The sequence below is a fragment of the Camelina sativa genome, chromosome 20, assembly GCF_030686135.1.
Source record: "Camelina sativa cultivar CO46 ecotype springtype chromosome 20, ASM3068613v1".
Classification (NCBI taxonomy): Eukaryota; Viridiplantae; Streptophyta; class Magnoliopsida; order Brassicales; family Brassicaceae; genus Camelina; species Camelina sativa.
In genome coordinates, this window is record NC_141899.1 from 1,264,296 (window position 1) to 1,281,180 (window position 16,885).

The following is a 16,885-nucleotide window of genomic DNA, read 5'->3' on the forward strand; positions in this document are numbered from 1 at the left end:
TCAGTTTTTTTTTAATGGAGTTTTCTTGGGGGACCATTTCACTTATTTTAAGCTTGACTTTGACTATCGATACCTGAACCTCTATCAACTAGTACATAAACTTACAAATCCAAATCAAATTTTGTATCAGTACGTGTTCAATTTTCTTCCAATTACTACATTAATATTTCCAAGTCTTAAACAACGGCCGGTGGTAATCGAATGTTAAAAGTCCACAAGTAGATTTATGTAACTGATCAAGGATTTCAAGTTTAGAAGAGCTTTCTAGTATAACTAATCCACTAGCTAAGATAATGCTTTACCCTTTGATGATTCTATGACCCTTTCCGTAAGTATAGAATTGGTGCCTTAATGCAGAATTTTGCCATTCCATTATTTTTTGAGAAAAACTCTGGAACTTTTATATATGACTTGGAATCCTAAGTTTCCTAAGAATTCTGATCTTAATTTTTCTACATGGTTTCCAAATTATACGAAACAGTCTGTAGGTTGGCTCAAACTTGTAATAAAACTCATTTATTTCTTTGTTCGTGTATCTATCTTCTAATTATAATCTATTATATATAGTTATGTGCGTGTATATTATATACAACAAAATAAATGGACTTTTTAAGAGAGTTTCTGTCTGACTGTTTGTTTATTTAAAAATTTTGGTAGTTAAAAATATGTGTATACTAGCTATAGTATCATTTCACAAAAAATTCAATATAAATAATAAACGTGTAATACTATTTTAATACTCATAGTCATCATAGTGTTAGTGTTTTACACCCTTTAAGTAATTAACACATAGTCATGATTATTTTGCGACCGTCTCATGTTTCAATCATATACGGATTTACCATTGTACCAATTTTAATAAAACGTTCAATAGCACTTACAATTTCAAATTCTACTAACCACGATCACACCCCAATTTACGTTAAACCATCTGTCTCAAACGACCGTTAAGAAAGAAAGAAGAAAAAAAATTCAAGTTTGACCGTTAGATTCAACAGATATATCAATCTACGGTATGATGAACGATGAGTCGATGGCGTCCAAGTAAGACAAAATATATGTCTCTTTCTCTTTGTATATCTATCGACGCTTCTAGCTACCTATATCTTAATATCTCCTTATAAATATTCTTTTCTCCTGTTTACTGCATGCTCTCACACTTTTATGCATCCAAAAGACAAAGTGTACGTACAGAAGAGAAAAACGCCTCTACCGCTCGTATTGTCCAACAAAAGCCCTAATTTTCTATACTTTATAGTAAAACCCTAATTTTTCTTCCTTTTTAACCATCTGATCTCATGTGTTCTTATTTTAGGAAAAATAATGGAATGGTCAACGACGAGCAACGTCCAAAACGAGAGAGATTCGTTCATGCCACCGCCACGGGTGGAGTCTAACTGGCTCCAGAGCTTCAACTATGATCCTTCTGCAGGTATACATATGCACACCTACCAAACCAATTTAGATAAATGTGCTTAATTTCTTTATTCATGGTCATATCTTTTTGTGTCGCCGTTGTTGCAATGTGTTAAGGTTCCGAAAATCTTCTGTCCAATTTGGTCATACGGTGGACCTAGCTCACTGAATATTGTGTCTAATTGAATCACTGAATATGGTTTTTGTTATTCTGTGGTTTGCTAGCATATTCAGTGATTCATTCAATTAGACACAATAATTTAGTTATTATTTTAGTTTTTATTAATCTGTAAAGTTCATTTTTATACAACTAGATCTTGTCGTTATATATCATATAAATCCTATATCGTTATTGTTTGATTCCAATTCGTATTTTTTTTTCTTTCTAAAAGTAAAATAAAACTGGACGTCAATTTTTCAAAAACGTCGAGATTCGTTTATGTTGTGCGTTCTGTCGCTTCTTTTGTTTCTTTTCTGTTTTTATCTTCTTTTTTTTCTTTCCTGAAATCGTTTTATAATATCAGGTAATTCGTATACACATGCTGCTGTTACGCAAACCGGACCGGTTATCACTGTACCGGAATCAGAGAAGATGATCAATACGTACCACTGTGATTCGAGTAACAACAACGAGATGATAAAGAAAAATAAGAGGCTAACGAGTGAACAATTAGCTTCACTGGAAGTAAGTTTTCAAGAAGATATCAGATTAGATTCAGAGAGGAAACTAAAGCTGTCGAGGGAGCTTGGTCTGCAGCCACGTCAGACAGCGGTTTGGTTCCAGAACCGCCGTGCGCGGTGGAAGGTGAAGCATCTCGAGGAGTCATACGACTCGCTTAGGCAAGAGTACGATGCTGTTTGGAAAGAGAATCAGATGCTACACGATGAGGTCTAGGCACTATTCATATGGAGTCTTATTTAAAATAATATTTGCTTGTTTCAAAGAGACCCCTCACAACAAATTGATATGTGATATGATGTAGGTGAAGAAGCTGAGAGCTATAATACTAAGAGATCAAAGTTTGATGATGAATATCAACCAAATTGCTGAAGGAGGTCAAACTAACTGTATTGGTGGATACAATAATAGTCCAATGATTGTTGCTTCTTCTCGCTGGACACCGATATCGCAGCCGCCTAACCCGTGGTAGTTGTTGCTGATCTTGGAGAGAGAGAAAGAAAGAGTCTCATCTATATAGAGCTCTAGACTTTGATGTTTTTTTAGATTCAAGTGATGTAGACTATGAGAAGCTTTTCCTCATTGTATGGTTATTTTTCTCATAAATATTGTAACGTTTTCGTGTAACCTCAAGAATGTTTTAGACGCAATCTAAAATGGTCTAGTTTGTTGAATAGCTTCCATGCCAAGGTTCTCGTATGAAGTCACAGTGTACTTACGTAGTAGAGAAAATAGTTTCAATGAGCTATCAAAACAAAACCAACTTGTAAATGAGCATACTAACAATAATTTTGTCAAACTTGGGGGCTTTCGGATCAAATGAGTTCCACTTACTACGTACGGGTCTCGTCTCAGATTAAATCGAAAATCAGACGCAAAACGTGAATCCCAAGAACATACGAATAATAACAATAATACTTCACAGAGCAATTATATAGCAGCAGAGGCAGTCAAGGAGATAGAGATATTACTTGAGAACTTTTCACTACTATTTGCTGCTGCACCTTCCGAGATTCATATCAAACGTTGAACCGTTCCCTAATACGTTAATGACGTTAAAGCCCTCTATCGTCGTGATTTACAGTTTGCAACTGCAACTGGGTTTTGGCCCAGCCAAATGTCGGTTTATAGCTGAGCATTGGAAAACTAAAATAGGGGTGAACACCAAAAAGTCACCTAATTACCAGATTATAAATCACAGTATTTCAATGCATAAGCTACATTTTTATTTTGGGTAATTAAGCTACTTTTACTTTGAATTTTCGTATGACTGATAGTATTATGCGAACATAATTTATTATTCGTGTATTACAAATTAATGGGGGAAAACACACTCAAAGCATATTTGACACATAAAAAAAAAGCTCAATTATACTAATTTACAAGAAAAAACCCTCCGGACTTTTCAAATTATTTTCACAACTCACCACTCAAAACGAACAAAAAATCCGGAAAAAAAAAAAAACCAAAAACCCTTAACTTAGACCTCACGGATCCTCACATTCAATCTCCTTACCCAAATCGAATGAAGAATCATATGAAACACATCAAACCTTTTCGCCGGTGAATTCACCTCAAAATGTCGCCTTACTTTCAACACTCTCCTGTACATCCTTAGGTACTGTCTCGGCGATATAGCCGTTAAGATCGTCTTCAAATTAGGTATGTCTTCCACCGAAACGATCACTGAGAACGATTTCCAATTCAAAACATCGCTGAAAGGAGGAACGTAGCCTGAGTTTATCAGAACGGGGACGCAACCCGAGTAAAGTGCCTCCACGATCCTAGGGCTCGCAACCTCATAGCCGCTTGGACAAATACAGAACTTGCTGTTCCTCATCATGTCCGAATAAGATGTTCCTCTAGGGAGATACTTGTGGACTCTAATGTCATTATCTTTGTTCTCCCAATGCTCGAGCAAGACTGGTCTTACTGGTCCGTGTACACCCCCTGCAAAGAAGGCTAGGATTGGACGGCTGGAAGGTGACGGGCCACCGACTAATCCGGTTAAGGATCCTGTCCGTAGATTAATCTCGGGTATTGACACATCTTTTCTTGGTTTGAATCTCTCTGACGTGTTGGCATTGCATAATGCTCGTATCGAATTATGTCCTAGATGTGGATGAGAGAAACTTGCCTCAGGACCCTATATATACACACACAAAAAAATCAAGATTATAACCATAACTAGCTAACCAGAGGAAATAAGCCTAGTAGTGGGGGGAAATATATTGTTAACGTACCCAATCATGGCAAGAGAGCATGAAATGATCGGCTCCGATGCTGCGGTTCCAATAAGGGTATTTATCACCCACAAGATTGATGTAATCTCTCACTGTATTTCGGATGGGGCCAAAATCACGAGAGTTGCGTTCATACACGAATCTTACCATCTTGACGACACTAAATGGTAAATAAAAAGCGTGGGCCTTGTCGGGATTATTGGTCCGGAAACGGGTATTTGTTTCCATCTCATAGATGAAACTTCCTTCCATAGAGTAGATGCTTTTACATGGACCGTCGTGAAACAACGGTGGCTCGCCTTCTTTGTACACATATATCTTGAACTGTTTCTCCATCTCCAAGTAGCTCCTGATCATTTCAATACGAGAACCAAAAAAGAAACGTAAGCACATCATGGATCATGGTTTGCAAATCTATGCCATTCTCTACATTGGACCACATGAAAACGATTTGTGCACATGTATATTACGTAATAGGATATAACAAACTGTGAAATTCACATACTCGGCCTCCTATAATATTAAATAGTAAAGCGACAGGGGTAAAAAACCTATTAGGAAATAACAGGTTCGAAGGTCTTCTCTGCTCTATGACTATAATAAGTAGTAAATCCTCAAAATATGCAGTCGTCATTGGTTACCTTATTTTGCCAAACCATAGAAGATGGGCCAATAGTGATATAATTAATGATCAAGGAATGTGATTCCTTTCTCTGCTTACGCATATAAAATGTGACACCACAAAAAAAAATCTCTTCCATTTACTTATTTTAGTGAAAACAAAGTATATAAGGTATCTCTATCTACTACAAAATGTTTTCGATCTAGACGAATTAATAAACCAGTAGGATTGATTTCAAACAAGATCAACAATTAATAAACAAGCAACTAAATAAATAAATAAACTGTTGACAAAAAAAAAAACACTCAACGTAATTCAGTTTTAGTTGAAACTTCACTGCGCCACGTTTGAAAAAAAACTCTCTTAAAATTTAAAATCAGTTCCAAACCTTATTTATGATACATAATGCCAAACCGTTTGACTTAAATTTAATTAAAATAAATGCTCAACGAGCCAATAAATTCATAGTTCCAACCGTTTGACTCTAATTTATTCCAAATAAATTCTTAGCGAACCCAAATTACTGTAACTTCAATTTATTTTCTAAAAAAAGAACAATACAGTAATTATCTTTTACTTACCGATGAAAGATCTTAGCGTTCCAATACATAGGACCAAGAGGAACATAGTCCGGGTCGTCCACGGGATCGTCCATCGAAGCGGCTTTAATGGAGGCTCGAGCTTTTTGTAGCTCGAATTCGATCTTCTGCAAATTGCTTAGAACTCTTCTTTTCTTTGGTTCCGATGGCGCCGTAGAAGTGACATTATTACTCGTTGTAGTAATGATCGGATTCAATCGAATGGTCCGATTATCATTTCCCTGTTCAATAATAATATTCTATATTAATATTTAATTTACTTTTAAGTTTTTAGTAACCAAAACATATTGATTGACATGTGTTGTTGATTAATTAGTTCAAATTTAGACCACCCGACCAAAAACATATTTTAAAAAATAAAAACAATTTCACTATAACTTTTGCTAACTCACAAAAAGAATCGAATTAAAATTTTTACAGTTGAGATGAATATAATTCCTTATTCTTTCTTGGGAAAGTTTAAATATGTGTATATCTTCTTATTAGTAAATATATGTAGATTTACTATTATCATAAATGTAAAGAAATTTCGATGCAAGTAATATTATTGTATAAATAAGTTTAATAAAAGGCTAATGGAATAAGATGAGAGAAACTATTCTAACAAGAACTAATATACACATGTACATATATGTTAACTTTTCTAAAAAAATAATAAGGAAATATATATTCATCTCAATATCGTAATCCTAAATTGTTAAAAAAATATACGAATGTTATGATACCCTGTTGGTAAAAATTAAGATTAGAAGAAGAATAAAAATTAAACAAAAATACAGTAGCCGGAAAGAAGAAAAGACATAACATGCAAAGATGAAGAATGAAGTAAGGAATAATTTTGGTATCTCTAATTAAGTAATTTAATTTCTCTAACCTGAATAGATTCCACTTTAGTCGATAAAGATGATGCTGGCAACGACGGAAGTATCATCTCTGGTGGCAGAGGAGATGGCGCCGGCGCCGTCGTTGGAGGCAGAGACGGATGTGAAGGGAGATCATGAGGAGAAGTGGACAAAGAGGTTAAGAAAGATGATGGATCTTTAGGACGACCAATATTCACAAAGACGAAGCCAGAAACAAGAACTAGAGGAACCATGAAGAGAAAGAGTTTAGTTGAATACGACATCGTTGAGGAACATGCAGACATGTTTCTAGAGTACTTGCCATCAACATCTTCATCTCCCATCTCTCTATGTAACTAATTTTTTTTCTTTGAGAAGAAAGGAGAAGAAGACGAAGAATCAAATTAAAAGAAGAGAGTTTGTTTATGTTTTTGTTGTTATGTGAACTTTATAATTTTTTTTTGCTTTCGGTTTTGGGAGCAAAAGAAGAAAAATTAAGAAGAGAATTAAAAACAAGGTGAATGGAAGAGTAACATTTGGTAATAAGTGGTTGCTCCCTCGTGCCAAGCGTCGTCTCTTTCCAACTCTCTCTTTCCTTTTTCACATGCAAACTTTCTCTCTATTTCACTTTTCACCACCAACGTTTTATTTCGATCAATTTCCACCCTGCCCCGGTGCCCCCAACACAAATCGAAACCAGAACTCTCGTATATTAAATATTCAAAAAAATGGTATTTTGAAAAAGTATATCCCAAAAAAAGCATTTCAAATAAATTCTCTAAAATTATGATATTATTAAAAATAAATTTTCATTATAAAATATACATAGAATATATATTATTGTTATTTAATGCTAATTATGCTAGTATTTGATGCTAATTATATAATTTTAGTTTATCATTTGTGATGTCATTGTATTTTCTTATTTAACATATGTTATTGTTATATTTTAAATTTTCAAAATTGTATTTTCTAATTTATTATATGTTATTGTTATAAATTAAAATTTAAAATAGTTTAATAAATATGGTTTTTAATTAATATATATGTTACAATGAATTTGCTGATTATACTTTTTGCCAAATGTTGCAGGATTTTCTTCTTTGGCAAAGTCTTGCGTCAAAGACTCAAAGGATTATCCTTCTCTAACACCATCAACTAATGTTTTTCTAGATATTGTATCCATAATTTATTGTATAGAAAGTGTTTCACCATCAACTAAGAATTCTTGTTGTTGCTGATACAACGAGAAAGAGTGATGAAATTTGGACGTTTTTTAGAGAATGATTACTGCTTTTGAGCATTTTTTTATTAGTAACTGGGTTTAGTACTGATTGCAATGGGGTTCATTTCTGGGAGGCACATGACTCAAGGGGACTACCAAGGGAGACGACGGTTACATTAGGATAACCCGACGTCGAATATTAATAACATGCAGTTAATCAGTTATTGGTATAACATGTTAGTATATATTAACTTTATATGTGAAAATTACAATTAGATTATGTATATGTATATTGTCAACATTATAAACTTAGTATTGTTTATATAGTGAATATTATGTATAAAAAGTAATTTTTAATCAATTAAATAGTTTGTTATTGTTTCCAAAGATTTCTGAAACAATAAATAGAATCTTTTAAATAATTTTATTAAATAATTTCAAAAATATTGTTTTATTATTATATAAATTACATAAATTTTTCTTTTATTAGTATTAAATTAATAAAAATGTAATGGCATTTTTTTGTTATATGCCACATAATAATAGGATTAAACTTTAACAATATTGCTTAAATAACTAAATAAAGATTCAAACTTTCCTTTCTTTGTTATAAACTTGAAGACTATTATGAGAATGGATTTGTATTTTGCTATGAGTATTAAGCATGATAACTTTTTCTCATTTTCCCTCTTCACTACCAAACATTTTATTATATCTATCAATTTCCACCCCGTTTCCCCAACAAATCCAAACCAAAACTCTCGTATATTAACAACTTGTAATCATATAAAACAAACATTACAGAAACTAAGGCCTTATTGGTTGATTCACCAGTCTACAAGAACTGAGTCTTCCAAAAACTTGATCCTAGTTGATTCACCACCGATCTCTACAAGAACACTTGCCATTCACAAAATGATGAAACCCTGACGAATCTCTCAAAACTATTTCTCTCTTTACCACAACTGAAACGTATTTGAAGAACTCGTGACAATCACCACAGAGCATCACATTCTTCACAACCCGAACAGGCTTCCCTCGAGTATTGCTCGTGAGAATGCCGTAAGTCACGGCGAGTTTAGCGCTGTGGTGAAACAAGAAACTCTTCTTCATAAACTCATCAACCTCCTGAAGAACAAACTCTGTGTTTGGTTCGTATCCAGCTTTCAGACATTCCATTATCAGTATCTCCAATCCGCTGTATATGTCTTTCTCTTGCGGGTGGGATGTGTCACGCGCGTGAAAGGAATGTACTTTGTTCTCATGGATTATCCAGCTTTTAGCAGGATGTTTCCGGTAACCTCTTTCCCGCATTTCCTCTCTAATCATTTCAGAGCGATGCCAGAGTCCGGAAGCCGAGTAAATGTTGGATTTGAGGATGTACTCAGACGGATTTTCAGGTTTTGTCGATAGTATAAGCTTTGCTACTCGTTTCGCAACGCTTGTGTTTGAATGTACTCTGCAGGTATCAAGCAGAGCTCTCAAAACAGAGACCTCGGGCTGAAACGGCATCGAGTTTATTGTGTCTTCCGCTTCTTCAAGAAGACCCCAATGACCCAGAACACGGACGAATGCAGTGTAATGTTCTGTCGTTGGTTCAATGTCATAGATAGTCTTCATGGAGAGAAACAGATCACGGCAGCTACTAAGCTTATTTGACTCTGTATACCGGAATGCAGAAATAACAAGAGTGAGGGTGATCTTGTCAGGCTTGATCCCTCCATCATTCATCCTCGACCATAGAGCCAGTGCCTCGTCACCATTTCTTTGAAGGATGTAGCAAGAAATCAAGCTGTTCCAAGAAACAACGTCATGATCTTGCATCGTTTTAAAAACTTTTATGGCATCATCTGAGTCCCAACATTTTGAGTACATGCTAATCAAAGAATTTCCCAAGGCTACATTAGTTAAGTACCCACCTTTAAGAGCATAGCAATGGATCTGATAACCCAATTCCCGAAACCCTAATGTCCCGCAGACAGCAAGAATCAAAGTCAAAGAAACTTCATCTAACAACAACTTTTCTTCACAGAGAGTGCGATGGAACAGGGATACAGCCTTATCAGATAACCCATTACGAGCGTAACCACCAAGTATTGATGTTGTTGCCTTTGAGCTGTCGAGACTAGAAGGCCATTGGTCAAACATCTCCTCAGCATCTGCCATCCTTTCACACCTTGTGCACATATCAAGCAATGCAGTCTGGATACAAGGGTTTAAAAGCAGACATCCAAACTTAATACAAAACCCGTGAATCTGTTCACTTACTTTCTTCTCTGAAACTAAACCGCAAGCGTCCACAGCGCTTGTTAAACTGAAATCCGTCAACTCAACACCTCTCTGCAGCATATCAGTGAATAAATTCAGTGCCTTCAAGCCATAACCGTTTCTACAGAACCCAGCCATGAGAGCGTTATAAGCAATAGTGTTTTTCTCAGTTATATTCTCAAATATCTCAACAGCAGAATCCACCATTCCAAATGCCATGTAAGCTGTGATCATCTCCGTGGAAGTAACAGCATCTTGCACCATCATCATCTCATACAAACTCTCTACCTTTTCAATATCCCCAAACTTAGAATAAAACCCAATCAGAGCGTTATTCACACTCAATTCCTGCATCAACCCAATTCTAATAGCACGACCATGGAGTTCTCTGCCTCTCAAGAAGTCATCACTAGAGCTCAAAAGAGTTGAAAGCGTAAAACAATCAACTCCAAGTCCTTTAACTCTATTCATCTCATAAAACAAATCGAAAGCTTTATCAGACATTCCTTCTTTCACCAAACTCGAAATCACAGTGTTCCACGAAGTCACATCTCTCTGAGGAATTTCATCAAACACCTTCAACACATCATCACACGAATAACCCTTCGCGTACAAACTCATCAACGAATTACAAACAAAGACAGAACTCAAAAACCCTGACTTAACTATCAATCCATGAATCTGAATCCCAAGCGAGAATCGCGAAACCCTCACACAAGCAGTCAAAATCGCTACAAAAGTATACTCATTCGGCTGGACAATACCTGCTTTTCTCATCCTGAAGAAGACCTTAAGAGCTTCAATTTCAAGGTTTAATCTTGAGAAACCAGAGATGAGAGCTGTGTAAGAAACAACCGTCGGTGAAGTCATAGACACGAATACGAGAAAAGCCTCACGAGGGAAGCCAAGTTTGAGATACGTGGAGATAAGGGCATTGCCAAGACGGGTTTTTTCGACTTTGAGCTTAAGAAACGAAGCGTGTACAGCTCTTGTTACCTCGACGTCGTCGTATTGAGATGACAAGCGAAGCAGATAGAAATACCCATCAACAATTGATTCAATCTCTTCCGTTTCTTTCTTAGAGGAAGGAGAAGAAGAAGAAGAAGAACGGTCATTGATGTTTACTGGTGAAAGGGACAGAGATGCAGAGAGAGAACAGAGGCGTTCTGGTTTCCGATAGAGCGAGAGAGAGGGATGAAGTTTGGGGCGAGGAATTGAAGGTGGGATATGAGTAACATTGAGGAGGTAGTGATGATTAACGGTGGACATGAATGAGATTAGAGAGAGGCTGCTGGGCGCTAAATCGCCATGGATAAACCTTTTCACTTTGTCCTCTTCTTCTTTACTTTGAGAAGAAAGAGACCAAATTTTGTAATGCAGAAATTTAATTTTTAGTCCCTGTATTATTGAAAAATATACGGAGTTTGCCCTATACTATTGATCTGATCAAATATCTATATTTTGTTAATTTTAGAATAAATGTAAATTATAAGTTGTTCATAGCAGGCTAATCATAAAATGATACTATTTATTTTGGTGTGTTTACTAATTACTAGTCTCTTACTTGAGGTTGTGTCGACTTAGAGATACATTAATTGATTTCGATGTAAATTAGGATGTTACATAAAAGATACTAAATAGTTTTCTCGTCATATCAATTGGTTTTGACACATTTTAACCATATTAATGTTACAAGGACCATGTCAATATTATTCACTCCGTGGTCGAGTCAACCAACTAAACTGATCTGTTATATTGGTTAAGAAACCAACCTACTAGTTGATGTTAGAGAGAGCATTTTCCAAAGTCCTTAAGAGAGAGCCTTCTCCTTCTCCTTCTCCATCTTCATCTTCAACTTCATCTCCTTTTTCTTCTTCTTCTCCATCTGCATCTCTAGTAAAACACCTAGATAATAAACAACGAAACTACTAATGAGAGAGGGTTTTAATTTTGTTAACAAGAAGATTAGAAACTAAGAAGAAAGAGCAAGAACATGTACTTTGGGGCTCGCCAACAGAAAAGGTTCTCGGGTCACGGGGTCGGGACAAAAGAGGTTCAACAACAAGAGTCATATTTCCCATGTTAGATCCATTTAGTTCCAGCGCCTTCTCTAGAGATCCTTCTCCTCGAAGGTGAATGTAAGCTGCACTGTAAAATTCGACAGAGACAGAGACTTTTGTTAGAATTCAATAACTATATATTGAGAGTTGCATTGGGAAAAAAACTAAAAAAAAAATGTAGGAAGAAAGAAGCGACAAACTCAGAGAGAACATCAATTAGCCAGATATCTCCACATGAAGAGAAATGTTCACAGAGCGCCATCTTGAGATCAATCTCAGGAAGGGAAGTGTCATACCCGGTAACGCAGACCCTAAATATTGATAAATTCAAGGAGAGAAATAACCAAATTAGTAACATGACAAAAAGGTTCTAGCTAGAAAACATATATGTTACAGATACTAGAAGAATTATAGTAGTACATCCTACAAACAAAAAAATTGATTTGCAGAAGGTAATATTTATCAAAAATTTACATGTATTGTTTTATCCAAGTCGAGAGATTACTAAGATCATGGCCAGGAAAAGGATTAACATCATCATCATCGGACTCTGTCGGAAAGGTTGCAGGCTTAACGATTGCAGTAGATCGTCCCAAGTCAGTTCCATTAAGTTTCAACGCCTTTTCTTCGGCAGCTCCCCCAGCGAACCTCACGAAGGCAACACTGATGCAATTTGAGATTATAATTAAAACATGAATGAGAGAGAGAGAGCCACAAAAAAAAAAAAAAAAGAAAGGTACCTCTTCAGGAAACCCGTAGCAAAGTCTCTGGGAACATAACAAAATAACAACTCTCCACAAGAAGAGAAATGTTTTTGCAACGCGAGCTCGACATAATACTCTGGCAGCGAAGTGTCATATCCCTCAACGGATATCGTCGTGAAAGTATAACTGCTAAAATTATTCACAGCAACAATTTTATTTTCATTGCATTGTAGGTGGAGGTGGAGATAATATATATACCAACATAGAGAACAACAACCAAAAAAAAAAAAAGGTAAATAATTTACCAGGGTTTTGGAGCGTCTGCAACACTGTCGTTCAAATCCAGCACTTTCAGATCCTAAATAAAGGTACAAAAGATCTAATCAGAAATTCTTCTACTCACCTCATAAGTCATAATACTTTTCTCACATACGAAAACGATTACTTAATTAATTAAATAGAGAAGAAGAAGAAGAAGAAGAAGATTACTTTGATGGCGGATTCTTCCATGGTGATTACGTTGACAAGAGCGGGTTCCAGCGATCTAGGGATTTAGGTTTGAAGATTTTGTTGTTTGTTAATTCTTCTTATTTATTCTGGTCCCGAACAAACGGTTACGGTTGGGCCTTTAATTTAGTTCAGGCCTGCAGTAAGCCCATAGAGTCATAATCTTCTTCTTATTCATTACCCAAGAGACTGAGAGGGTTTTAAACATTAAAAAAAACATATTTCTAGAGCCGCTGGGGAAATTTCTGTTCAATCTATATGAACCACTTTTTTATATGTTTTTTTTTTTGGCAAAATAAAAAATGTTTTAAACTTGGAATTCAATACTGTAAAGTGTCGGTATAAATAATGGGGCATTTTAAAAAATGTATTTTTTTTTTATGTCAGAAAATAGCTTTTCATGTTATCAATTTTCAAAATTATCCATTTTTCAATGTATAAAATGATTAAATTCTAAATCCTTAACTTCAAATACTAAATCATACTCCCTTAATATTATATCTTAAATGTAAAATAGAGAACTTAAAATTAAAAAAAAAAATTCTAAAAATTAATTTAACATATTGTAATTGTGTAAAACAGAGTAAAAATGGAAATATTCAAAAAAATTGTTTTTGAAAAGGGGTACTCCAAAAGGGGCATTTCTATATTATTAAAAATAAAATTTCATTACAAAATATAAATAAATATATATTATTGTTATTTGATGCTACTTATGCTAGTATTTGATGATAATTATATATTTTTAGTTTATCATTTGTGATGTCATTGTATTTTCTAATTGAACATATGTTATTGTTATATTTTAATATTTCAAAATTGTATTTTCTAATTTATCATATGTTATTTTTATTTTTTTTAAATTTAATATAGTTTAATAACTTAAGTTTTTAATTAATATATATGTTACAATGATTTTGCTGATTATATCTTTTGCCAAATGTTGGAGGCTTTTATTCTTTGGCAAAGTCTTGCGTCAAGGGATTATATTTCTCTAAACCAATCAACTAATGCTTTTCTATGCATATTATTCATAATTTCTTGCACATAAAGTGTTTTACCATTCAAGAATTTATGGAGAGACACCTTCTCTATTTCCAAGGTTTAGTGCTCTCACCAAAATCATTAGCTATAACTCGTATAAGATGCTTTGTTTGAAGATATGCTCGAGAAATCTATACATGAGAACCCCATAGCCGCTAGGCTCTATGTGGTTGATAAGCCTTACAAAGACATTCGTGGAAAAGAAATTTATTATACATGCATTTTATTCTCCTCATTGGATATAGAGTGGATTATCTTGGTATTCCCCTTTTGGGAAGCCCAAGATTCGCGTGGATAAAAAAAAGGCTATGGTGGTTACTTTAGAATACGTCGTGGAGAAGGAGTAAGACTCATAACTGATTACATAATTGATTGTTGTCGGTTAGTACTATATAAAAGCTCCAAAAATCTCAGAGTTTTAGATAGTGTGCCGATCTTTGGCGAAGTCTTGCATCAAGGGATTATCCTTCTCTAACACCGTTCCAATTTCAAAATTTATGTGAAAGAACTATAATAGAGGGACTAAAAATAAATTTCTCCAATACACCACCACCACCAAATATTTAGAATCGGTGTCCATACTTGAATTCAATAAAAGCAGCAATCAAACTAGGTTCTCAAAAACAAAAACCCCAAATTATTATGTAATGAGAAGAGGCACCAGTTTGCTTGTTCTTGTCCTTTGAAGAGACTTTTCTTATGGCTTTTGAAGGTGTGGAAACAGCTGCCTTGGTTTTTTTTTTTTTTCAATTAAATGTAAAATAATTTATAGTAAATTAGATGTTTTTTTTATATCCAGTTTTACATAATCATAAATGGATACTTTTTTTTTTGTTTCTCTTAGTTGAGTTGTTATAGATGACATTAATTAATTTCGATGTAATGAAAGATGTTACATAAGATAAATAGTTTTTCCATCATGTCAATGTTTTAAAATAAACTTAGGTTTAAGAGATAAGAGGGATTCCTTGGAGAAGAAGATTGTTTGCGATAACACGGTTTGCTGCCTCGGATGGATGAAAACCATCCCAAAACACGTAATTGGTAGCATTCGAACATGTACCGACCGATCTTGCATTGCATAGGAACGAAGTTTCCATTGTTCCGGTTCCACAACATGCCCTTCTTGATTCAAAAAACCCTAATTAACATTCAGATATATTAATTAAAAGTGTGAGTATTTTTAAATGAGAAAGAAAATAGTGTCGGTGTTTAGTCGCTAAAATAAAGTTGCGGTTTTTGTTAAAAGATCGTACCATTTTCGACAGGGTTCACGACCATGCTTAAGAGAGGATTATAGATGTCAAGGACGACCAATTTCAGACCGGGAAGCATGTTTGTTAAGGACATAGACGTGTTGTTGAGTTTGGTATTAAAGGAAACCGCGTCCCGGTTTAGTCTTTCAACGCATGTATTGTTTCCGGCTCCACCAAACATCGTTATCGCCGCCGGTAAACAACCTAACGGCGGTAGCGTCGTCACTCCTATCCTTCTAGCTCCTAAACCATACAAATTCTACCCCAAAGAAAAAAACACACACAATTAAACCGGCAGATTATAAAATAACGGTATGGTGTTGGTTTAAGTTACTTGGATAAAGGTGGTATAGGATTTCATGAGACGATCTGAGTATCGATCAGGCGTGAAAATCCGGTTAAGGATCGGATTGATGTAATAGCTTTGAAGAAAATCGCTTGGTCCCGTGCTTAGAAGATGAATCGCGCGTGAGAATGTCTCGTTTGCTCTTTCTCTACCAACGATGTTCGTCACTTTGGTTTGGTACTCCTTGTAGTTTTTCAGCTGTTGGTTCAATGTGATTGCGTTCTAACAATATGATAAACCACAAAATGTTCAAATCATTCCGGTTAACTAACTTCATAGCCTGATTAAACCGGGTTAAGGATATTAATTACGTATAACAGAGCAGTTGCATCAAGAAAACCGGAAGCACCAGAGGCGAAATTGGCCCCGGTTAACAAATTTGTCCCATTTGCATCTTGGCTAAGGTACGGCACCGGATAAGAAGTGAATCCTAGATTCTCAGCTACTCAAACAACAAACAAAATTGTCTAAGGAATAAGAGATGATAGATGGTTATATAATACACGTGAATGGTGAGTTATGCTGGTTCGAACCGGTAAAGTCGGTGGCGAGTTTCCCATTAGTGAAACGGCCGGTAGCATTGTGGTCGAAGAAGTCACGTCCATAGGGAGGGAAATTGGCCTTGACAAGAGTAGTGAGACGGTTGTTGTTACCGGCATCGACAACTGAATCTCCCATTATGATCAAAGCCGGTACAAGAGGCTGACCAGTCCCAACGCCGGCAGCAATAACCAAAAAGCTCATCAACAATATTGTAAACATCTTCATTTTTCTATTTGAATGTACGTAGTAAGAGATAGAGAGATAAAGAGATCGAGGGTTGAGTTGAGTGAAGAAGTAGTGAATATGGTTAGGGGTTTTAAAGGAAGAGAGAGTAGTTAAGTTGCTTGATAAAGAAGGAACTTTTTTTAATTTGCTTGAAGCTGCATGCACCAAACTGAATCCTCAGTTGCATTTTCATTTACTTCCACTCAAAACCAATTAATCTTTTATAATACAATTTTTTTTTTTTTTCTTTTCCAATTGTCTAATATCTAATTGATGACTTCAAGCCTAGCTGAGAAGGATATGTTT

General features: G+C 35.2%; 3 protein-coding genes and 2 pseudogenes across 4 annotated transcripts; 1 reads left to right on the forward strand and 4 right to left on the reverse strand.

The window, feature by feature from the left end:
• Positions 1-1,323: 1,323 nt before the first annotated feature.
• On the forward strand, positions 1,324-2,567 carry LOC104772113 (putative homeobox-leucine zipper protein ATHB-51). Its single transcript, XM_010496759.2, has 3 exons — positions 1,324-1,432; positions 1,941-2,305; positions 2,400-2,567. Exons 1-3 carry the CDS (start codon positions 1,324-1,326, stop codon positions 2,565-2,567), a joined length of 642 nt encoding a protein of 213 aa, XP_010495061.1.
• A 787-nt stretch (positions 2,568-3,354) lies between these two features.
• LOC104768563 (Exostosin family protein) lies at positions 3,355-6,970 on the reverse strand. The gene is made up of 4 exons (XM_010492570.3): positions 6,434-6,970; positions 5,542-5,780; positions 4,339-4,687; positions 3,355-4,241 (listed from the first exon to the last, which is right to left on the reverse strand). The coding sequence occupies exons 1-4, from the start codon at positions 6,743-6,745 to the stop codon at positions 3,576-3,578; spliced, it is 1,566 nt and encodes a 521-aa protein (XP_010490872.1). The 5' UTR covers positions 6,746-6,970; the 3' UTR covers positions 3,355-3,575.
• Positions 6,971-8,372: 1,402 nt separating this feature from the next.
• Positions 8,373-11,267, reverse strand: LOC104768564 (pentatricopeptide repeat-containing protein At5g03800 pseudogene; annotated as a pseudogene). Its single transcript, XR_015593881.1, has one exon. The product of XR_015593881.1 is annotated as a pentatricopeptide repeat-containing protein At5g03800 pseudogene (transcript).
• A 555-nt stretch (positions 11,268-11,822) lies between these two features.
• LOC147918380 (nucleolin 2-like) lies at positions 11,823-13,190 on the reverse strand (annotated as a pseudogene).
• A 1,878-nt stretch (positions 13,191-15,068) lies between these two features.
• Positions 15,069-16,774, reverse strand: LOC104768565 (GDSL-like Lipase/Acylhydrolase family protein). The gene is made up of 5 exons (XM_010492572.3): positions 16,345-16,774; positions 16,123-16,253; positions 15,800-16,033; positions 15,466-15,724; positions 15,069-15,350 (listed from the first exon to the last, which is right to left on the reverse strand). The coding sequence occupies exons 1-5, from the start codon at positions 16,577-16,579 to the stop codon at positions 15,157-15,159; spliced, it is 1,053 nt and encodes a 350-aa protein (XP_010490874.2). The 5' UTR covers positions 16,580-16,774; the 3' UTR covers positions 15,069-15,156.
• Between the last annotated feature and the right edge of the window lie 111 nt (positions 16,775-16,885).

Bases quoted from the DNA above. Each gene is read 5' to 3' on its own strand.
- LOC104772113 (XM_010496759.2), top strand. From the start codon at position 1,324: ATGGAATGGTCAACGACGAGCAACGTCCAAAACGAGAGAGATTCGTTC. The intron at 1,433-1,940 runs GTATACATATGC...TTATAATATCAG, and splicing joins CAACTATGATCCTTCTGCAG to GTAATTCGTATACACATGCT. The intron at 2,306-2,399 runs GTCTAGGCACTA...GATATGATGTAG, and splicing joins ATCAGATGCTACACGATGAG to GTGAAGAAGCTGAGAGCTAT.
- LOC104768563 (XM_010492570.3), bottom strand. From the start codon at position 6,745: ATGGGAGATGAAGATGTTGATGGCAAGTACTCTAGAAACATGTCTGCA. The intron at 4,688-5,541 runs GTAAGTAAAAGA...TGAAATGATCAG, and splicing joins AACGCTAAGATCTTTCATCG to GAGCTACTTGGAGATGGAGA. The intron at 4,242-4,338 runs GTACGTTAACAA...GTGTATATATAG, and splicing joins TGCTCTCTTGCCATGATTGG to GGTCCTGAGGCAAGTTTCTC.
- LOC104768565 (XM_010492572.3), bottom strand. From the start codon at position 16,579: ATGAAGATGTTTACAATATTGTTGATGAGCTTTTTGGTTATTGCTGCC. The intron at 16,254-16,344 runs GTTCGAACCAGC...TTGTTTGAGTAG, and splicing joins ACTCGCCACCGACTTTACCG to CTGAGAATCTAGGATTCACT. The intron at 15,725-15,799 runs GTAACTTAAACC...TCTTTGGGGTAG, and splicing joins CCTATACCACCTTTATCCAA to AATTTGTATGGTTTAGGAGC.